At 40.6% G+C, this 23,522-nt stretch overlaps 1 protein-coding gene across 15 annotated transcripts in view; it reads left to right on the top strand.

The window, feature by feature from the left end:
- Window positions 1-22,779, top strand: part of NEB (nebulin) — a 197,269-nt gene extending 174,490 nt beyond the window's left edge. For 2 of the 15 annotated variants that reach the window (XM_053918660.1, XM_045203003.2), the window contains 19 exons: window positions 2,585-2,689; window positions 3,356-3,460; window positions 4,123-4,215; window positions 5,861-5,953; window positions 7,827-7,919; window positions 8,430-8,522; window positions 9,509-9,601; window positions 11,650-11,742; window positions 12,702-12,794; window positions 13,389-13,481; window positions 15,131-15,223; window positions 15,520-15,612; window positions 15,930-16,022; window positions 17,237-17,344; window positions 17,450-17,633; window positions 17,955-18,047; window positions 18,965-19,117; window positions 19,403-19,509; window positions 22,125-22,779. In XM_053918660.1, coding sequence (XP_053774635.1) covers window positions 2,585-2,689; window positions 3,356-3,460; window positions 4,123-4,215; window positions 5,861-5,953; window positions 7,827-7,919; window positions 8,430-8,522; window positions 9,509-9,601; window positions 11,650-11,742; window positions 12,702-12,794; window positions 13,389-13,481; window positions 15,131-15,223; window positions 15,520-15,612; window positions 15,930-16,022; window positions 17,237-17,344; window positions 17,450-17,633; window positions 17,955-18,047; window positions 18,965-19,117; window positions 19,403-19,509; window positions 22,125-22,298 — 2,052 coding nt within the window. In that variant the 3' untranslated portion in view covers window positions 22,299-22,779. The remainder of the gene's footprint in view (window positions 1-2,584; window positions 2,690-3,355; window positions 3,461-4,122; window positions 4,216-5,860; window positions 5,954-7,826; window positions 7,920-8,429; window positions 8,523-9,508; window positions 9,602-11,649; window positions 11,743-12,701; window positions 12,795-13,388; window positions 13,482-15,130; window positions 15,224-15,519; window positions 15,613-15,929; window positions 16,023-17,236; window positions 17,345-17,449; window positions 17,634-17,954; window positions 18,048-18,964; window positions 19,118-19,402; window positions 19,510-22,124) is intronic. The other 13 variants (XM_053918664.2, XM_053918662.2, XM_053918663.2 and 10 more) reach the window with 13 other exon arrangements.
- The last annotated feature ends 743 nt before the right edge of the window (window positions 22,780-23,522 follow it).

Below are 23,522 nucleotides of genomic sequence, written 5' to 3'. Positions count from 1 at the left end.
AACTCTTACATGGAACCCATAATTAATGAATCACGAACTTAACATGCAAAGTCTCTGAAAACATGGGTGTAAAATTTGCGTTCGAATCTGGAGGAAACAGAGTAGACAGTCCACGTTTGGATTATCAGTTTCTTCAACAATATCAAGATTATGTCATCCATGCTAACCACACGATCTACCCCGACTCCTCCCATGGTGGATAACTCTCCATCATCCTAGAGACGGAGAGAGGAAGAGATGTAGGATGTCCTCCCTACACCATGATGTCCCTTCATTTGTTTTAATCTCCCATGGTATCAGGAGTACAATTCATTTGAGTAGCCCTGAACTAGAATGTTTTTGTCCTCTGATTAGCAAGTTCTAAAACAGTAGTTTTCTGGCCTGGTGAAGCCTTATAAACCCCCAGGAGTATAGACTTTCCCAGGTTCACCATGGAATTTTGAATTTTAAGTCTGATGTAGGTGCTGGATATCTGTGTTGTTTATTTATTTGTTTTTAATCTTCAGAGATGATCTCTTAATGGCAATCAGGTTGGCGGACTCATAAATATAAACACTTTATTAGCAACACATAATTTTATGTCATAAAGTTAGACATAAAAAATATAGTTGTCACCACACAGTAGCTTGATTAGGAAGCAGATATATTCAAAAGGAAGAACTAGATGTTTTATTTAGGAGGTGGGGAGTAGAGAAGAATTTCATCAGCAAAATTATATGGGCCCCAAACCATGTTGTGTTCACTGGGGGAGCCACGGAAGCCAAAATTCTTGGGCTGGGAGAGGCTCACCAGCCAAATAACCTGTCTGCCTCTTGACTTTTTAAGGAAAACCCCAGCCTCAGCGTTTGGACCTTTTCCAGGGAGGATTAATTCACTTACTCTGCTCTTGTGTGCCTTCCTAGGCCTCTGCTGGGCTAGTTCCCCAACACCTAAAGTATGGCCAGGCAGGTTACTTCCTTCCCGGTTTCGGTCGGCATCTTCCTCCCGGTGATGATGGAGCAGCGCTGGGGCTGGGCTGTCCACAAAGCTGCTTCCGGTTCCCACTGGGGACTGTATATTTTATAACATACACTTCACACTGGGGGGTCAAACCAGCAGTGCGAGCCGACCCACAAATTCCGAATAATACTCTGAAGGTCTAGAACTCCCTCCTCTCAGAATACCCCTAAATTCTCTGTGCGAACTGATCCCCCCTCTTAGGGACTAACAAGCACTAACTCTGCAAACCAGTTAAAACAGGTTTTGCCAGAGAAGAGGAGGTCTGGTTTCTCTCCTTTTCCCAGGACCAGGAGAACGCTTTGCCTTACTTACATTTGTAGAACTGAGAAGAATTACTCAAGTGACTTCTCCCTGAAGGAAAACATCTGTTCCCAGTGAACTGCCTTTACTTCCAGAAATCTGCTTTTACTGGCTCCCTGTTAGATGAACAAAATCCAAGCCAAAATCTCTTATTGGTTCAAACTGCATCTCGTTTGTTGTTCTTGAGGAGATTAAATTTTTCAACACTTATAAATGTCATTTGTTTACAGGGTGGGGCAAAAGTAAGTTTACAGTTGTTTGTATGGAAAAATAATACAATAATTAATAAATAAGAACACAGGAATAAATTGTGTTTTGTATACTCACAGCTGTAAACTTACTTTTTCCCCACCTTGTATAATACTATTTAGAGAAATATAAATAGAAAGAATGGTTTTATCCCCATTATAAAAGTAGCTAGTTTCAACTCTCAGCCCTGCACACCCGTACTTCCCTGAAAAGTGGCAGAAGTAGAGCTAAAGAGAAAGGTGGAAGGACTTAGTGACAAACAATAAAAGAAAAACTGGGCTTTAAGGCAGAGTAAGTGTCCAGCTTTTTAAAAACTGCGGATGATTAGTTTAGTCCCGGGGGATGGGCAGCGTAGGTGTCTGGGAGGAGACCAGCCCCTTCGGGAGGAGCAAGAAAGCCCAAGAAAAGTTGTGGCTGGCTCAGAGCAGTCCTTGGCCAATTGGTTGGTCAGCTGGTCGTGGTGGTGGCCCCAGGGCGGATTGGTGGAGCCACCAGTCTGGCCAGGCCAGTTCCTGCAATGTCAGAGGGGTGTTCTGGAGGCGCCTGCTGGTCCTGCCTGCCTGCTCAGTCCTGTAGCCAGGAGCCCTGACCGCCTGCTCAGTCCTCAGCAAAAATGTCCTTGTCACCAGCTAAGTCTGGCTCTCAGGGGGCCTTGTTGATGGCCCTAACCCTCCTGCTTTTCTCCACCTGCCTTTTGCATAGTCTGGGGCCATCCAGTTCACTGCAGGCATCCCGTCTCCCTGCCAGGAGCCTTGCTGGCTGTCACCTCCCTCATGTGGACCAGCCAATAGTACCTTCCTCTGCCAGCTTTGCCATGAGAGTGGGTCCTATTAAATACCTGGGCTCGCTTCTCCAGGAAAGAAAAGGCATGGTTCTTGCTCACCGAGGGAGCTCTGCTTTGCAACTCCCTAGCATCCTTGCACAGTCAAGAAAATACAAAAGACTTTCCCTCTGCTGAGCAGAAAGGGCTAGTTTAGGTCCCACTGGTTCATGTCCCTCTGGTGTTCGCCATCCTGATTTTGGAATCTGTTTCCAGAAAAAGTACAAGGAAGATGCAGAGAAGGGCATGTCATATTACGAAACAGTTTTGGACACGCCGGAGATGCAGAGAGTTCGGGAAAACCAAAAGAACTTCAGCCTTGTAAGTTTGGTTGAATCTACAACACAGCCCCCTGGTACCTGAGATGAAACAGGGCAAGGAGGCCGCCTCTGGGCACACACACTAGGGCATCCAGCCTGCAGTGGGGCCACAGGGCAGCCCCCTCACCCCCACCCTCTGCCGGAGAAGGAGTGCACTGTTCTTCTCCGGGCCCCCCTCACATGTCAATCCCAAATCAAAGCACGAAAGCCCCGTGTGTCACTTTGTTGGTGACTTCCTGTCACTGAAAATGAACTATCACCATTTTCTGTAGTGGGAGCATCTGTTTTTTTCTAAGTTAATTCTAGGTAAGGTATACATTTAAAAAAAAAAAACAACCCTAATTTGGCATAGGTCTAGAAAACCTTAGCTTTAGAAAAGTTAAGTTTTAGGGTTTTTAAAAATCAGTCTTTCCTCAATATTCTTATTAAAGAATTTCACTTTGATTATAAGATCGTGACCACTGTGGTACAGACATATATTTTTTTTAATTTATTTTTTATTGTTATTCAATTACAGTTGTATGCCTTTTCTCCCCTTCCCTCCCCCATCCCCACCATCCCCCGCGATTAAATACAGAATTTTAACTTCATTTACACAATAGAGGACAATTAAAAATATACAAAAGAATGTTGAAATGTTAACAAGATATTTACTCTTTCTTCATAGCTGCAATACCAGTGTGACCTTAAAAACAGTAAAGGAAAAATAACAGTTGTTCAGGACACACCAGAAATACTTCGTGTTAAAGAAAATCAAAAGAATTTCAGCTCGGTATATTTACTGTTCGTATTCCACCCGATGCTAACCGAATAATTCCATCCTCTGCTCTAAAAGTGCGCCAGCCTCACGTGTATGTGCTGGCCTCAGATAGCACCTAACCCCCCCAGGTGATGCCGGCGGTTATTTGTTGAAATTCCACGTACCGTGCTCTAAAATCATCATCCCAGAGACCACGTGAATAACAACTTAAACCTGCTAACAAAATAACTTCTTTCTCTAATTTTTTTTAATCCCATGAGTAACACATGAGTAACATGTGTTGTCTTGCTCCAGGAAGGTGGGTTTCTTTTTGACCTTGTGATTTCTTTTGTTACCCGCCCCACAATAACTGACTGACTTCATATTTCTTTAATGGATGTTGTGTTTCATATGAGCGAGTTTTTCACAAAATCAACCTTTTCTGGTTTTTTTCCCATTCTGCATTAACATGGTATAATAATCTTAAAAGAAATCTCAACATCTGGAAAGTGGCCCATTGTCGTGTGTTGGGGTTACTGATGCTGGTGTGGGGACCTCAGACCCCCCTGGCACTTGCCTGAGAACAGTCTCTAGTGTCTTTTGTTTTCACAGAAGCCATGCGTCCTAGGCTTTCTCCAGGAATTGCTGGGTTTTCCTTTCTTCTGTATAACGCTGCCTTGATTCTGAATGTCCAGGTCTTATATAAAGAGGACCTCTCACCAGGAACCGCGATTGGAAAGACGCCTGAGATGATGAGAGTGAAGCAAACACAGGACCACATTAGCGCGGTAAAGATGCCCACCGTGGACTCGCTTCCGAAATTTTCTGCCCCCTTTTGATAATTTACACTGCTGTCTGAGCTGCACTCAAATCTTTGTCACCAGAAGCAGCTAAGTTGCTAAACTTGGGGCCTGTAGTTCGGGCCATCTCGCAGTCAGTGTGGGGCTGGGTGGTCCTCGTGAGGGAGGTTAGACAAGGAACAGGGAGAGGCCTGTGTCCCAGCAAACAGATGGTCAAGTGTAGAAACCCGTATTTATTCAGAACTGGACTCCATTTCAAATACAACGAGAAAAAGTGGGGATTTATGGCTGGAGGGTTGGGGTGGGTGGGGAGAGGAGCAGTGGGTGGAAAATTATCAGAGAAAACATCTCAGCTAGGAAGGCTTGTGGCTAAACCCACCTAACAAGATTCTTGCTGGAGACAGGCCAGGGTGATCAGACCTTGCCCGGGGTCAGGAATGTGGTTAGATGTGGAGGGTGATCAGATATCAAGGGAGGGAGATTCTGGCTAAACTGACTTATCAAGATTTTTGCTAAAATTGAGCGATGTAAAGATGGATGCTGAAGTCCAAAAGTTGAGGGTTCAGAGGAGCCTGACTAAAGTCTGGTTAAGTGGAGAGCCTTTGCCACTTGTAAGAAAATAGAATTTGTTAGAGTCACAGAAGTAACCTTCCTGGATATACCAGGTCTGTCCAGAAGGTATCCAGCCATGTAATGTGAAAAACAGAGACATTTATTGAAGAGGATACAAGATACAAGAAACATTGTACATAGGACCGTGATGCCTCAGTCCCCTTCAAAGTAGGCGCCTTGGGACCTCACACAGGTCTCCCAATCACCATGAGCTATCTCATTGTATTTTCCTGAATCTCATAGATGGTCTGAAATCTCTTCCCTTTCAAAGGTGATTTTAGTTTTGGGAAAAGCCAGAAGTCACAGGGTGCCAAATTTAGGCTGTAGGGGGGCTGAGTCACCTGGGTGATTGATGTTTTGCAAAAAAACTGTACATGAGACGTCATGCATGAGCAGGCACGTTGCCCTGATGAAGCTGCCAGTCACCAGTTGCCCACAGCTGTGGCCTTCTGAATCATCTGAATAGTTTCCCTGGAGGAATACTCAAGCTTAACGCAAAATGTGATGCGATTCATTGCTCTACTCACTCATTTTGAATGTGACGGCCACACAGCACACATGCTCACTCAACAGCATCTACCAGCCCCACTGACTAGTACAGTGAAGTTGTCATTGTTCACACATGTACATTCCGGTCCATTGTCCTTGCCTCCTGGGTTACATCAATGTCACGCAAACCATTCTTATTATATTAACAATGGCTGGACTTTTTCCTGCAGACCTTGTATGTATGTGAATGTATCTGTCCTCATCAAATGAACTGTTGGGTATAAAAACACTGAAGTATACAGAAAAGAGAAGGGGCTACAATTGAAGTATGGAGCCCCACACTTACTGTGCCTCCAAAAAGACAACAGAACAACCAAGAGTCCTTGTCTTGGGCATTGTTCCCCTCTGTCCCAATATCAGAATGTGGCCCCATTCAAATTAAGTGTAGAGCTGGTGCTCTCTAAGAGTGATTTGAAAAATGTGGGACTACTAATCAAACACACCACACACGTTCCCTGTTTTATATCTGCAGGTGAAGTATAAGGAAGCAATTGGACAAGGAACCCCAATCCCTGACCTGCCAGAAGTGAAACGTGTCAAGGAGACGCAGAAGCACATTAGCTCGGTAATGGTCCACATGCTTGGCCCACATACGTTTGCACAACCAGCCCCGTCCCGTTCGCTACCTACCTCCATCTCACCCCTTCTTCCTCCCACCAAGGGCGTCCCATGCCTTGGGGATGGTGTGGGCCTGAGCACACAGCAACTTGCAAAAGTAGATAAGACACCTCTGTCTTCACATGATCAAGGAGCAGAAGGGACTTGGCTTCTAGATTAATCATCACACCTGCAATTTTGAAATGTGCCAACAGTAGTCATAAGGTTATTGGAATGATCTCAGGTTCATTAACCAAAAGATGTACATATACACATGAGAGTAATATGAAATAATGTTTACACATCCATATATGTGTGTGTACACATGTGTATATATCTCAGCACATTCACCGTCGTCCAGGAGACCCTACGTAGTCTTGTGAAGTCGCTGCAGCCTTCTCCCCTCCCTTTCAAGATTCCTTGTCCTGTGTCCTCTGCTCTCTCCTTGTAAGTGCAGCGTGTGTGGAAGGTGCTAGCCGTCATCTACCTACAAGGCTGAATTGTGCGTTACGCCTGTTCTCAAACAGGAACTTCAGGTGCACACACCACACGTTCTCATCCATAAGCGGATTCTAAGCAATTGCTGGCTACTGGCAAGAGACTGTGAAGTTTGAGTAATAGTTTATGGCCCATAAAAGGCAAAGACCTTGTACTTAGAGATCCTTCTAGTCCCTGGAGGACTGACTTCTCATGTAGTTTCCATTAGAAAACACTTCATAGTTCTTTTGCATGTCAATCTGGTTATTTAGACCTCATTCCCTCTCACTTCCTGCTTACACTCTGGTTTCCTGGTGCTTGAAGCTTCACTTAGCGTTCTGTGTCCCCTAATCCAAGAAAACCAGCCCATAGCTGCTTCGTCACTTTTCATTGCACACACCTGTCTTTGGGACTTTCTTCTGCTCTGCTGTCCACGGTCCGTCCTGCTGCCTTGCTGGGTAAAGAAACGTAACTTTGTACAAGATGGTCGGCTTTTAATGATCCCTAAAATTTCCTTGTAATGTCAACACCAGTTGGTCTGTGATTGTTAGGATTTCACCTGTGACAAAACTCCCTAAATTATCATGTTGCTCCCACCTCAGGTGTGAGTACACTATAGAATCCATCCACTTAAAAGGAGTTTATTCATTCCTTTAGGCTACAAATTCTTAACATTCAGTGTTGAGAGGAAGGAGGCTAGAGGTTCAGGAAGTTTCTCACTCTTCATGAAAATGTACAGTCCTCTGATACCACCACTAACAAATAGGGACTTACCCCCAATAGCAAAATAGCAGTTTACATGATCCAGCAACCACCAGTAAGAATTTCAGGTAAAGATGCTCCTCCTGAAGAAGTAAACCACGTAAGTCTCCTCACATTAAGGGTACTTACAGACTAGTGGCCACTTAGGAATTTTCAGTAGAAAATACAAAGCAAACAGAAAATTCTCAATAACCTTCAAGGAATAGAGTATCATGTAATTAGAAAATTTTAAACCAAGAAACCTATTTATTAAGTAAAATAGATTTCCATTTATTAAAAATATTAAAAGCACTAAAACAAGATATTACAGAATGGATTTTTCTCATTGTTGAATTTATTACTATTTAGTGCATTTCAGGAACTCACTAAGTGCTAACTATAGAAAACATACAATTTAGTGGGCAGTTTTCAAGGTAGTAAAATTACTACTTTTAAAGACAGAATGTAAAATGTTTGTGGAATTTCTTTTCCTTTTTCCTTGAGTGTCATATTTGAAAGTGAGATGATTTTTATGAGTTTCCACCAAATAGCAGACATGAGACTGTACTACACAGGATTCACGGTCATTTTACCTTCTTGGGTGTTCTAATTATCTCCTACAGGTTATGTACAAAGAAAACCTGGGAACAGGCATTCCAACCACTGTCACTCCCGAGATTGAGAGAGTCAGACGCAATCAAGAGAACTTTAGCTCGGTATTTATAAATATGTCAAATAAGAAACTCCATTTCCCGTTAAAAAATTACCAGAATAACCCATCATCCTTTTTTGAAAAGTAACATCTTAACAACAATTCTGTGTGTACTTGTGTGTCTGTGTGTGTCTGCGTCTGTGTGTGTATGTGTGTTATTACCTGCCCTAAACCATCTGGACTCACACAAAGTGACTCACTTTCCCGATGTTACTTTAACACTTCCAGCAACTGACAAGTGTGAGCACTCAGATGTGAAATACTGTGAGTAACATTAACACAAGACTCCTTATCACTATACTCATATCCTATAACTCAGTGCTTTCCATTGTACTTTTTTATTCTCAGAATTAGCATTGTAGAGTTCATTAAAGTTGGAAGTAAAAGCACTATCCTTACTAAATATTATTCACTAAAGAACTTCCCCCTCACACATCCCATCTTTAAATTTCTCCCTTCCTTAATCATTGTGCTCATTTTGAATGTCTTCTGGGTACTTTCTTGTATCTCACAGGTTTTGTACAAAGAAAACTTGGGGACAGGAACCCCAACAGCTATCACTCCAGAGATGGAGAGAGTCAGACGCAATCAAGAGAACTTTAGCTCGGTATTTCTTAGAGGGCGGAAATAAAATCCCTTAATTCTTATTTAAAATAATATTTTAACACATTACAAACATCTGATTTTTCTTCCTGTAAAATTACTAAATTCATATTCAAATAATGATACCAAATATTGTCTCAGTTTCAATCTAAATCTAATTTAGTATTTACTTTAGTTCTGGTGTGAAATTTTAACTGTTTTCCCTAAAACATAGTGTCGATTAGTTTCTGTAAATGCCTGTCATACTCAGTGTTTCCTTCCTTGCATCGCCCGTGAATAACAGTAGGTGTTTCTAACTGGCGGGGTAAATGTCAAAAGTAAAATCTAACATGCCTTTAAAAGGTCAATGTTAAGTAGAATTTTAGTGGTATTTATTCTGACTCTGTTTGATTTTTGAGTGTGTGTGTTTACAGCTTTTCTTGAAAGAATGTGATTCTTAAACATTTTCACTCAAAAGGCAACATAGAAATTTTTAGTAACTCAGAAACACAAACTTCCTTGACTTAACTATTTTTGCATACGATGCAAGACATAACTGAGCTTTCCTTTGGAATAGTTTCAGGATCATTGAAAGCTACTATTTATTTAGCTTTTAATATTTGATAATATTTGTTTTATTCCCCCAAACCTCTCTCTCATTCCCTAAATTAGAGTTACCAACAACTCATTATGGATATTAATTTCAGTGAACTTGAATGCTATGTGATAAGGCCTGATCCCTCTGCCATTGAGAGAAGGCCCATGTAAGTAAGTGACTTCAGCCTGCATCCAGGCAGCTATGTCTGCATTAATGCTGCTGATTGACATCCATCATACTGTGTGTGACTAAATGTCCAGAGGTGGCCTATAGTTGTTCTGTTTCCTAAGTCACTTAGGCCTTTTTACATAATTATGAAAACAAACAAAAATACTTTTAGAGACTATTTTAAAGATTACATCTACCTAAAAGATGGGTCCAGGCTGACTTGATTGTTGGTTTTGTGCACACAGATATTGTACAAAGAGAATCTGAGCAAGGGGACCCCCATACCTGTCACTCCTGAGATGGAGAGAGTCAAACGCAATCAAGAAAACTTTAGCTCGGTATTTGGCAGAAAGCTCCTTTAACTCCATATTAAAAAAATAATAACTTTCTATAAATCCAAACTTATGAGTCCCTTTAAAAATATCAGTTTAACAAATTCTTTTTAATCTCACCAACTGAATCCTTCTGTTTTCTGGATCTTTAACCACTATTTGATTCTAACACTTTATACTTTCTATAATAGTCCCTTAAAACGTTTAATTGGTTCCTTCCCTTCTCTTTTCACCTTTTATGTTACTACTGGGACTTTTGAAGTTAACTGATGTCCGAAACAACCCCAAACACTGTAGCTCTTATTTATTTGGAACTCTTTTTATTCAATGTTTCTGGGTTAGCATTGCAAGAAAAGACAGGACTGAGGCTCCATGTAAAAATAGTAGCTCTTGCTTGGGAGCAGGGATTACCTGAACAGAAATCCTGTAGACAGCAGTGCCGAGAAAGAAAACTATTTGGTATCGGGACCCAAAGAAATCTCATCTTGATACCTGTCCTAAACAAGCCATTCCGTGAACTATAAATTCAAACCTTCTGATTAGTTTTTAGCACACAAATCAGATCATATGCGTACACTGAATGTTGTTTTCTCTTGTATTATTCTTGCTGAAAACCTCTATAATCCTCAAAGAGTATGTGCAACATCTACAGAAGGGTTTTAGATTCAGATATAAAAATCTGAATCAGATCTAATCAAATGTTATTAGGAAAACTTAGCCGGATTTTTAAAAAATGTGTATGTGTTTTTTAAAAAGATTTTACTTAGTTTTAGAGAGGGGAAGGGAGGGAGAAAGAAAGGGAGAGAAATATTAAATGTGGTTGCCTCTCACATGATCCTCACTGGGGACCTGACCTGCAACCCAGGCATGTGTCCTAACAGGGAATTGAACCAGCAACCCTGTGGTTTACAGCCCACCCCCAATCCGCTGAGCTACACCAGCCAGGGTCTTAGCTGGATTTTTTTTAAGGGGGATGGGAAGAAGTTTGATCCAAAACATTTTTTAATTGTCAGTTTAAATATTTTCTTAAAGTTTGATTCTTTCACCTAATGAGATTAATAACTTTCGTTGGTCCCACTGTCTTTTTTAAATACATTTTTTTTTATTTTTCAGTGACAGTTGACATTTATATAGCTTACAAAGTGATTACCCCGATAAGTCCCACTGTATTTAAATTTTGTTTTCCTCCGTTTTTAATTACTATTTACTAACAATCTTTTGATTTTGTTTAAATTTTCAATGTCAATTAATATTACTTTTGGAATTTTATAGCCACTGTTTTCCTTGTGAATTTATTATAATTATTCTTTCCTTTGCAAAAGTTTGCATTAATTTTTCAAAATTATTTTCAATTGTTTTCTTCTACATTAGAGTAAGTATATTTATTTATACTGATATTATTTATAACTATTTAAGATCTTGATTACCCCGATGATCCTGGAGAATTTCTTTCCTAAAGTAAGCTTTTGTGTTCATTTTTACACAAGTCACATTTAGGTAATGTCTGGTGGTACACGAAGCCTTGATGATACCGTGAGAAAGAAACAGTGCTGTGTACTCAAACTGTGACTTGCAGACTTGACCGCCTCCGCAATATGCATTTACTCAGCAAAGACCAATTTTGCCGCATTGCATAGGCTTGGCCTGGGGTTTTAAATATCTATTATTATGTTAAACGGATGTTCTGTGTAGGGAAAATAAATACTTGCCAATCTAATTTAAAAATAATCTTTCTTAAAAAAATCTTTCTATTGTGCACTAAGCATCTTAGTGCTCCTATGAAATTAGCATTTGTATTTTTTTATTTCCTGGTACAGGAAACAAGCATTTAATGTATGAGTTAGACTAAAAGTTGCGTGTCAGACACCCTGGCACTTTAGCTGAGGATGTGTGGAGCATGTCCTCGTCCACTCTGTGCTCGAAGAGACAAGTTGACTCCGTGAGGCCGCCTTTCCTGTTCGATGTCGTAGTCTCCTAGTAGGTCCCCTACACGATGGAGAGGAGAGGGCCGCGTTGACCGCTCTTGTTTCCGGATGCTTTCTTGTGTCCTGCAGGTGTTGTATAAGGACAACCTCGGGAAGGGGATTCCGATTCCCATCACTCCAGAGATGGAGAGAGTCAAACACAATCAAGAAAACTTTAGTTCGGTATTTAAAAGAAAAAAAAATCCCTTAACTATTTTTAAAATGGTTTTAAAATCTAATTAACTTACCCCCATAAAAACTTGGACACGCCTTGTTTGCAACATAATGCTACCATTTCCCCTGAATTAGATTCCCTATTTTGTTTAAACATTAATATGATCACTTGACTTAAAAAGAAGTGTGTTGAATACTATATTCCAGGCTTTAAAAGCATAACATTCCCAATGTCTAAGCACCCACATTTATCCTGCTTTGGCAAACTGGATCTGAATGTAATCTTACAAAAATGTATTCTGCAACAATGAGACTGCTGGCCTCGTTTCCTACCCTAACCTTCTCTGTCCCTACTGGTATCTGTACACGTATTTTCAAGTTTATTTTTTCTTTTCTTTATTATTAATACTATTTTTTGCATCTTGTCATTACTCTCCATTTGCCTTAAAAATGATTAATTCTTCCCAATATGTTCACCCAAACTAAAAATTAAATACTTGAACTTCTTTTGGAAGTCAACAAAAGAAGATGTGTGTGTACGTATCTTCGTATATGCAGCGTTTAAAAAACCCAAATATCCTTATGTGGTTTATTAATAACATTTCCAAACCAAAAATAACTTCCTTGGTTTTCCTTCTCTCTCTTGCCCTTTTAACTTCTTCCCCTCATAACAAGCTGAGAAAAGCTACTTGTTCCCTTTCGTGGTGCTATCCATTGCTCGGCGCTGCAGAGACTAGTTCAAACAACACAGATCGTGAAACTTTCTTATCTCTTCGTTTTCACTGCTCTTTCCTGCATTCCCTTGCTTTTAAGGATGTCTCTAGGCTCATCCCAGTTGGATCTAGAAGCTTGTGGAATTTCCCTTCCTTCAACTGACCCTCTTCCTCTTTGCCCCTCTGCTTCCCCGCCGCATGGAGGGGAAAGTGGCTGACCGCTGTCTCTGTTCTGGATGCTTTCTTGTCATACAGGTGCTATACAAAGAAAACGTGGGGACAGGGATTCCAGTCTCCATCACTCCTGAGATGCAGAGAGTCAAACACAATCAAGAAAACCTTAGCTCGGTATTTTGGACAGAAAGGGAAAAGAGATGCCGTTTAACTTCATAATTAAATTGATACTAAATGTGTCTTTTTTTTTAAACCCACTTCCCTTCCTTTGCTTCTAATATACCTCACTCAGCAAAAAAGACAGATGGACTTATGCATTTCTGTGATACTACTATTGATTCTAATTTTTTAAATTTCAGTTAATTCTGATTTCTATTCCATGGGGTATTTTAAAATAATTTTTTAAATGACCTTATCTTTTAATTTGCTTGGATAACAATAAAACTGAGTTCTAACCATCTTAAATCCCCACCTGATTGTTTACTAGGTACTGTGCTCTTAGAGATGAAAAAATAACATGGATAACTCCGATAGCCTCACCCACTCCCCTACCCGCCGCAGCTGAGGTCTTTGCACCCTGGAGCGTGTTTCCCTGTTGCAGGAATGGCTGCCGTTAAAGTAGTTTGTAGCATCTTGTCAGTATATGACTCCTGGCTTCTTAGACTACAGTGTAATTTGGTAACAAGGAAGTTGAACTCACCCTTAAAAATCTCACAGCAAATGAAATGGTGCTTATGGTTGTTTTCTGGATGCTTTCTCATCACACAGGTGTTATACAAAGAAAACATGGGCAAGGGAACCCCTTTAGCTGTCACTCCAGAGATGGAGAGAGTCAAACACAATCAAGAAAATATTAGCACGGTACTTTGGCAAGAAAAGAAAAACAACTACTCTTTAATGATTTAAAATAATATGTATTAATGCTACCTTTTAAAAACAACTTAAATTTTCTGAATTTCTTTATTACATTTATCCTTTCTTCCTATAGGGCTACTCAGCCTTAACCCCATAATAACAAGATTGCTTTAATCCGTAATTTAAAATTCTAATATCAGGAAGTAACAAATTTTCCAATAAAATACTGTTTTGCTCATCTCTCCCCAAACTTACTCTCTAGTCATGACCCCCAAGGTCTCTTTGTTTTATGTTCTCGTGAAATTTGGGAGGTGGCATGGTAGGTGTGAAAGGGGCGATTCCTGGTACATTAGAGCTGTGATTTTTTGTGTCTATGACTTTAGGTTCTAATCTACCCTGTCAGATTTGGACAAAGAGACCTTGGGAAAAATAATCCCAACTCTGTCCTTCAGAAATAATGACATAAATTAAGATTCAGTAGTGGTTTTGGCAAATGGTTATCAATTAACTTAAAAAGGAAAGTGTCACTTGAACTGTTTTTTGTTTTACCAAAAACAAAATTTTAGTTCTTTTTGTTCTTCTGTCTTTATCGTGATTTTTAACTGCTAACTGAGCAAACCATTTTCTGTAAGCCTGTGCTCTGTGACATTATGTATGTTGATAAATTACCGGGGTAGGGGTTGGGGTTTGTGTTGGGATGACTTCAGCTTACGTAGTGAAGAACCTCGTGCCCGCCCCCCCCCCCCCGTACCAGCACTGTCTACAGCTGGGCACAGTGCTTGGGAAGCCTGAGTGTGCCAATGTCACCTGGGGTTTGTTAAGCCAGATTGCTGGGTCCTGCCCCCAAAGTTTCTCACTCTGTGAGTCTAGTGTGGGCCAGGAAATGTGCATTTCTAGCAAGTTCTCCTATGATGGTGACCTTACTGCTCAGGGACCCCACTTTGAGAACCACCACTTTAATAGAAGTCTTCCTTTAGGATGGCATTTCCCACAGCCTCCCTGTCCCCAAGAATGACACTGTGGGAAGACATGGAGGTTGAGGGTTTGTCATGACGTGTTAATGATTTTTATTGGTTTACCATGATGGTGAATTAATTGCCGAAAACATTTTCCCTTACTGATAAGTTTGATGTTGTGGTAAACTAAAGCAAGAGGCACAACACAGATGATAGCAAGGAAAAAAGAGAAGAGAAATCCTTTGCTTGTTTGAGAGCCCATGGTTTTACTGAGGTGTCTATATGAGTTTAAATGCTACAAAACGGTTGTGCTTCCCAATGTGAAATCAGGAGCAGCCTCAACTGTCTCAGTGGTATTCAAGCCCAGGCCCCTAAGTCCTGTTCAGATGATTTATCAAGGGGTGGAAATTCATAGACGAGGGGAGAGTGAAGGAGGTCCCTCATCCCCTTGGGGCACACCGCGTTTCTGTCTTGCAGGCTGCAAGGGTATCAGTGCAGGGTGCTACCCTGGGAATCTGTGTCTTGCTGGAGTTACCACATCAACTTCCTTTGGAAGCTTATTTCTTTCCATCTAACTCACTGCCCAAATGTTTTGGCACCCTCTGCCTCCTAACAAGTTATCTGTTCTGTTTAATCTTTTGGTGACTGTAATTCTTTTTTTTTTCTTTTTGGCTTTTTGGGTCCATTGGACTCGTGTAGGTTTTGTACAAAGAAAATATGGGGAAAGCCACCCCAACCCCTGTCACTCCAGAGATGCAGAGAGTCAAACGCAATCAAGAGAACATTAGCTCGGTATTGTCTTGAGAAACGGAAGTGCTTTTAAGTTTGCAAAGTAACCCCTGCAGTTTGGCCTGCTCCTAACTCCATCCCAGGTTAAAAATAAGCAAAATGCCAGTTTTTTAGAACCTCCTCCAATGACGTACTACACCTAGCGTTGCCATTAACCGTTTTTAAAGCTTTCTTCTTGAGAGCTATTCTCACTAATAATAATAGATTAAACATGGAATTTTCTCCCCCAAATTGCACTATATTTAACAGCCTGAAAATTGCCTTCCAGTGACTTTTGGTTCCAACTTTGTATCTCACAGGTGTCATACAAAGAAAACCTGGGGAAACCGACCCCCACACCCATTACTCCCGAGATGGAAAGAGTCAAACGCAATCAAGAAAACTTTAGCTCGGTATTTAAGAAAAGAAAAGAAATTGTTACACTTTTAACAAGTCTGGCAAACATGGTTATACCACTAATTCATCTCACAGTCTTCCCCACACTTTTGTTTATCTATTAAAATTCTCCTTTACCCGCTGTAAACAACAAACCACCCCCTGCAGCCCAAACTTCACCTTTCGCTTTATTCAATAACATTTTAATGGCTTCATCTTCCTGAGGTGTTTCTTATAGAGTGTGATATAATGGAACCATAACACCAGCTAGATGACGGTTTTCACAAATGGTTTTCTGCTCTCTGATGTCTGGATGCTCTCTTGGCTCCTCTAGGTTTTGTACAAAGAAAATATGAGAAAAGCAACTCCGACACCTGTTACTCCAGAGATGGAGAGAGCTAAGCGCAACCAAGAAAACATTAGCTCGGTATTTTCTAGGATTACAAAAAAAAAAAAAAAAAAAAAAAAAAGGAATGCAAAACAACTTGGACAATAACACTTTAACATCATAAAAATGTGCTTTTCTCATTCAACTGAAAAACACACTAAAATGAAAAGAAATAGAAATGCAATATCTTAGAAAATAACATTTAACACCATAAAAATGTACACTTTTTTATTCCACTGAAAATTTACAATAAAATTAACACAACTCTTTTAAAATTCAAAATGATCATACTAAGACATAACAAGTTAATTGCTGATGTTTTTTTCACCTTCTTACTTTACTCTGAGGCAGTTTTATGTAACCAACTGTAACAAATTGACTTCCCTAACACCCCTTAGCCTTCAGCTTTCCTTTATTTTTATGGTATGCTATGAAACAGGTAATACTCTACAATGGATGCCTTCTCTGGTTTTGATGTTTTGCGTTTTTCATGCCTGGGGGACTTAGATTTTTTTTTTTAATTGTTGTTCAATTACAGTTGTCCCCATTTCCCCTCCATTACTCTCCCCTGCCCTAATCACCCTCACCTCCCACATTCAGTCTTCCCCCCTTCCATTGTCTTTGTCCATGGGTCCTTTATGAATGTCCCTTGACTTGACCCTTCCCCATCTTTCCCCTTTATTCCCTGCCCCCTCCCCTCTGGTCACTGTCAGTTTGGTCTTTATTTCCATGTGTCTGGTTCTATTGTGCTCACTTGTTTGTCTTGTTGATTAGGTTCCACTTACAGGTGAGATCATAGGTATTTCTGTATTTGCATATTGGCTTATAAAATCAGGACATAAACCTACAAAAAAATGATCACTTGTTTGAAAGGATAGTTCTTTCAAGTGTCAGGATCACACTTAGCACCAAACACCATCCAACATGCTCGTGCTCATGCTACCGTTCCCAGCAAATTCAAGAGACCACTTGCTTCCTTTTCCGTTCAAAATTACACTTGTGCCTCTTCTCCTTTGAAAGTGAAAGTTACATTTTCGAAGTCAAAGCAGATCCTCTCTCCCTGGATGCGAGCCCTGCCCACTGTCCTCATGCTAAGCGGCGCCCCGTTAGTCACGGATCGTGCTGGGTCCTTTCAGTCGACTCAGCTTCCCTCCCCAGCTCCTTCCTTCTCCATCTGTCGGAAAGGTTTTTTGAGGCTTCAGAATGAGGACAGCACGGCGATCTATACTCACTCGTGGTTTCTCCTCCATCAGGTTCTTTATTCTGACAGCTTCCGGAAACAAATACAGGGCAAAGCTGCCTATGTCCTGGACACCCCAGAAATGAGACGGGTGAGGGAGACCCAACGCCACATCTCCACAGTGAGTCGGGGACTCTTCCGGATGGCACGGCCAGCCTGTGGGAGCAGGGGAGGAAGGAAATGATCACACCATCCCGTTTCACAAAGCGAATTCATGAAATTTCAGGTGAAATATCATGAAGACTTTGAGAAACACAAGGGCTGCTTCACACCAGTGGTGACAGACCCTATCACGGAACGAGTAAAGAAGAACACACAGGACTTCAGTGACATTAACTACCGAGGGATTCAGAGGAAAGTGGTAGAAATGGAACAAAAGCGCAACGACCAGGATCAGGAAACTATTACAGGTGATTGAGCGCTAGCGGGAGAAATTACCTTTAAGTTAAGGGGGTAGAAGAACAGAAGTGATATTGTCTATGTCAAGACAGAGGATAAAAACCCCAATCTGTACTTTCATTAGGTGTGAAAGAAAATCTCTGTTCATTTACAGTTTGCAAACCTGACCTCTCTTCAGCCTTATCCTTTCATCTCCTCTGAGGAGAAGACAGGACCAGAACCCAAGCTCAATTAGTGTCACTCAGTCCTCCTATGATTAAGTGCCTACCTTCGTTTCCAAGTTGCTGAGAGAGCCCAAGGGCCCCTGCTCTGACCTGCGGTCTCACTTTCAGGTTTACGCGTCTGGCGCACTAACCCCGGCTCAGTGTTTGACTACGACCCCGCAGAAGACAACATTCAGTCCCGAAGCTTGCACATGATTAACGGTATGGGACGCCACACAAGGATTAGTGTCACTGTGTGCCGGGCCAGGGTCATGACTTTCTGAAGTTCCTCTTCTCTCGGGTTTTCAGTTTCCTGAGTGGACCCTTCAGCATAAAAACACCTTGACTAGTGGGCCAAACTCCTTTTCTAGACAAGTTTCATTGCTTTGGTGTAAGTCTCCCTCAGGCCCCATTATTATTTTTTTCCTAAAGAAAAAAGGGGTAGCAGATCTTTCTATGAGAGAAATAATGGAAAAAAATGCATAGGCAAAGGGAAGAGAGAATGGGTTTAACCTATAGTAACTCTCGGAAAACTCCTTTATGTCCAGGAAGATTAGTCATTCAGCAAAGGAGAACACACGCATGTCTTTGTGCCTTGTGTTCATGGTAATACATAGAATAAGGTGTCGCGCCTGCCTTTCAAGGGTCTGTACTCTGGTCCACTGATGGAGACAGAAGAGCAAATCCGGGGTTACACCCTGACGGTGCAGTTTGGAAGGTCTGGACACGGACCGTGGGAACACAGAGAAAGGGCATCTAAATTGATCTGGGGGTTAGGGAGGACTTTCTGGAGAAGTGAGAGGTGGAGTTTGAATGTGACTATTACTGTCTGTTTGTTTGGGTGAGCCAGGAAAATGGGCTGGGTGGCAGAGAGGAGTGATCTCAAGGACAGACTCCGGGCTTGGTAGCCTGGCTGTACCAGTGACCTGTTATCTGCCCTTTGGTACTTTACTTAAACTCTACCCTGGAAAATGAGGATGACGCTATATACCATAAGAGTTTTGAGGGGTTCATCCATGGAAATCTACTTAAGACCGTGCTTGGTAACAAACAAAAACGAATGGAGATTCAATTACTGTTAGAGATTACTGCCATCAAAATTTCATCTCTACTCCCTCTCAAAATCTCACCTCCCCCAGCTCAAGCTCAGCGCCGGAGCCGGGAGCAGTCGCGGTCGGCCAGTGCGTTGAGCATCAGTGGTGGTGAGGAGAAGTCTGAGCACTCAGAGGCTGCCGACCACCACCTGTCCACCTACAGCAATGGCGGCATCTTCTTCTCTGCAACCTCTACAGGTACCAGCACATGGTGCTGACGGACCGCATGACCAGACAGCGCACTGGCACTTACTAGAAGAGATGCTTTGAGTAATATATGTATTATAAAAATTATACATACATAATCTTTCTTCCCAAATTGTGGAGGGGTACATGAGTTAAATGTTTCCTTTTCATTTCTCCTTTCTTAACAATCATTCTTTTTAAAGCGTGGAAAAAGACAGCACGGCTGAGCTGCTAAACACAGATTTAAAGATGTCTGCTTATGGTTGCTTCTTCCAAACTGTTTTTTCCTTCCCTCAGCTTACAAACATGCAAAAACCACCGAGCTCCCCCAACAACGATCATCTTCAGTTGCCACGCAACAAACCACGGTGTCCTCCATCCCGTCTCACCCCTCTACTGCTGGAGTAAGTAATAATAAAGAACTTACTCAAATCACTCTTACTTTTTGATATATGCAAAAATAATGATAGGTATTCTGGATTTTTAATGAAAACTTCTGTTTTATATAATGCCTTTTTTCCCTACACATCTCAGGTTCATAGTAATATCAAAAAACTTTCATTACAAAACTATGGTTAAACAGCACTATTCATCCCTGCCCGGTGTGGCTCAGTTGACTGGGAGTAATTCCACAAAAGGAAAGGTCACCGGTTCTTTTCCCGGTCAGGGCACCTGCCTGGTTTGCAGGTTTGATCCTGGCCAGGACGCCTATGGTGGGCAACAAATTAATGTTTCTCTCTCACGTTGATATTTCTCTCCCTCTCTTTCTCCTTCCCTTCTCTGTCTCGAAAAAAATAAACAATAAAATTAATTTTTAGAAAAGCACTATTCAATGATTTAAAAAAAAAAAAAACTAAAGCAAATGATTTAGCTTAAAGCAAATTTGGGCTCTTTGGTCCCACCCACTAAACTAAAACACGTGCTGCTTGGAATCATTCTTCAGGAATCTGTCAGTTTGTATAATACACATCACACATACAAACATGTCACATCTTAGACCTGTCCTATCAATATATATTAAAGAGTTAAGTCAAATCATGTTCCCAATTCACCAGAGTACTTTAATTTTTGTTTTATTTCTTAGAGAGAGGGGAAGAGAGGGAGAACAAGAGAAAGGGGAAACATCGATGTGTTAGAGAAACATCGATCAGTTGCCTCCTGTATGCCCCCAACCGGGGACCCAGTCTGCACCCCAGGCGTGGGCCCCGACCAGGAATCAAACTAGTGATCCCTTGGTTCGCAGGCTGGTACTCAGTCCGCTAAGCCACACCAGCCAGGGCTCAACAAAGTAAGTTAAAACCCTGTTTAAGGCCCTGGATCTTATTCGTAGTATCACAAAAACATAATTCTTTAGGATTGAAATAAATATTTGTACAAAGAAAACTATCTTTACTCAAGGATGTAATTGGAGATTCTAAAAAGTATCGAAAGCCATTATATTTCAGGAAGAGCATCTTGTAAAGTTATCATGTCTCCTAAAATAAATCCATAAATTCAAGGCAATTCCTATCTAAATCCCAATAGCATTTCTTAAAATTTTGTATTCTTATCCTAAAATTTATCTGAAAGAGTAAAAGGGCAAGAATAATCAAATAAATATTGAAAATGACAGTAAGAAGGACTTAACCATAATGAGTAAAACATATATAAAGCTATTATAATTAAATATGGATTTAGCATAGGGATAGATGAAAGAAAGATAAACTCCAAAATTGGACCTTAAATAATTATAAATCTTCAGGGAAAAAAAGCCAATTGTAAACTACTACAGCATACTACTGGTACGCTCCCAAACTCCCAAAATGAGAGTTATACCTGCCATAGTACTATGGTTTTGCAAATTCTTCTCCAAAACATGAATGTCCTCCTCCAAAGGGAATACCTGGCCACATATAAAATAAGCACACTCTTTTTTTACAGACACATACATATCCATACTATTAATATACTATGAAGTTCATCATTTGAAGTGTGCAAGTCCAATGAATTTTTGTTCATTTACACAGCTGCTCAACTTGACCATAATGTAGTTTTAGAACATTTTTACCACCCTAAAAAATACCCTTGTATCCATCAGCATCACTCCCTATCATGAGCCCTTCCCTCCGCCCTCTACCCAATGCTAGGCAGGCATCCACCGAAGTACTTTCTGTATATTGGTACTGCCATTTCATAAAAACGAAATCATACAATATGTGATCTTTTGTAATTGGCTTTTTTTACTTAATGTTTTACATTTCATCCATGTTGTATCATACATCGGTCCTTCATTCCTGTTTATTACCAAGTAATATTCCAGTGTATAGAAATAGCAGTTTTATAAAATTTATTCATTTTGGTGAGCATTGCAGTTGTTTTCACTTTTTGGCTCGTATGAATGATGCCACTACGGATAAATACGTGTGCACAAGTTACTGTATGGACCTGTGTTCTCATTCCTCTTGGGTCGAGACCTAGGAGTGGAATTGCTGGGTCATATGGGAACACTATGTGTAACGTGGGAGGAACTCCTAAAATTGTTTATCCAAACTGCACATTTTACATTCCCATCAGCAATTTATAAAGGTTCTAATTTCTCCCCATCCTCTCCAGCATCTGTTATTGTCTTCTTGATTATCACCATTCTGCTGCGCGTGGAGTGGTATTTCAATGTGGTGGTGATTTGCAGTTCCCTGATGACTAGAGATGCTGTGCATCTTCTCACGTGCTTATTGGCTCTTCGTATACTTCTTTTGGAGAATTCAGGTCCTTTGACCCCCTGCTTTTGTTGTTGTTGTTGTTGTTATTGAATTGTAGGAGTTCTTTATATATTCTGGATAGTAATCCCTTATCAGATATATGATTTGTAAATAATTTCTTCTATTTTGTGAGTTGTCTTTTTAATTTCTTGGTGGTGGTTGCACATCTCTTTGGGGCAACTTAATTTATGGAGTAAATCATGAAGACCTGAACATTGGGTGCTTGGGTTAATTGTTTCAAATCTAATATGTTTCCCCCTTGTTTCCATCTTCACGAATAGAAAATCTTCCGTGCCATGTATGACTATATGGCTGCTGATGCTGATGAGGTGTCCTTCAAAGATGGAGATGCTATAGTGAATGTTCAAGCTATTGATGAAGGTTGGATGTACGGCACCGTGCAGAGGACTGGCAGGACCGGCATGCTCCCAGCCAACTATGTTGAAGCTATTTAGGCATTTCGAAGCATCATGGCTGTCTACAGCACCTACAAGCCCTGCAGTCCGTAGTGTTTCAGTTCAGAGTCTCCACTCTTACCCAAGTTCTCAAGCTGCCTAAAGACTTTTCTGTGTCACTAAGATTTATGCTTCTACCAGCCTTTAATCTGTTCATATATGAACCCAAGTGAGCATCACTAATCTGTCCAATTATTAAACTGGTTTTCTTCCTCTTTATCTTCTGGACTTGCACATAAAACAAGAGACAACACTAAACCCGTGGGTTCATTATTTTTTAAATTGCCACTATCAAATTTTCTTTTTGGTTCTAAAATAAGTTTAATTTCAGAATAGACATTTAAAAAGTTTCTATAATACTATATTATTTCTGTATCAATCCAGACCTTTCTCAATTATGAAAATGCTTAACATTATTTTTTTCTTAAACAAGAATTCTGAACATGTACACATTAAAGAAAAATGGCAGAAATTATCACTTTTTCCTTGTTCACTGAATGCTGATGCTTTTATTTCTAATCCAGTTCTGAAGTTCTAAGCTGATAGTAAATATAAACTGGTGTAAACTAGTAACTAATAAAAGCTATAATTCTGCAACAAACATCACTGATGGAATGACCATTATTTAAATAGTTTTATGATCTACAAATAAAAAATTTTAATAAAGCAAATATCTTATACTAGATTTCACTAAAAAATAAATAAACTTTAAAACAGTGTATTGTTAAAAATGTACAAGTGTAGACTTTCTCAAAACTTGCATACTTGTGTTCAGCAAGCATCCCTTATGGCTCAGCTTATGAAGTTTTAGAAACAGTAGGAGATCCAACCCTAACCTCAGGGGATCATTGTCTGCCGTGTCCAGTGGGCTGGCAGTACGTGACAAAGGCATTAAATAGGCAAAAGGTGGAGTGCCAACTAAAGACGACTTAATGCTCAAGCTTGCGGAGCACCCTTTTTAAAAAGCAAAAGATCTGTCCATGTGACTTCAGAGCTGTAGTAACAGTGTCATCCTCATGAGGCAGGACAGTAAGGTGCCAGGAAAATTCCCTGGCAAGTAGAATATGGAAACGGAGATGGACAGCTGATTCAAACTGGCCTTGCCCAGCACCCTGGCTCACCTGCCTCCTTCTCTGTTGCACAACCACCCTCTTAAGCATTAAGGCTTCAGGACAATGAGCTTCTGATTGGCATCAAATAATCTTAGGAACGAAGCCTTCCTGT

The sequence above is a fragment of the Desmodus rotundus genome, chromosome 2 (assembly GCF_022682495.2).
Source record: "Desmodus rotundus isolate HL8 chromosome 2, HLdesRot8A.1, whole genome shotgun sequence".
In the NCBI taxonomy this organism is placed as follows: Eukaryota; Metazoa; Chordata; class Mammalia; order Chiroptera; family Phyllostomidae; genus Desmodus; species Desmodus rotundus.
This window is presented reverse-complemented; position numbering and strand designations above follow the sequence as displayed.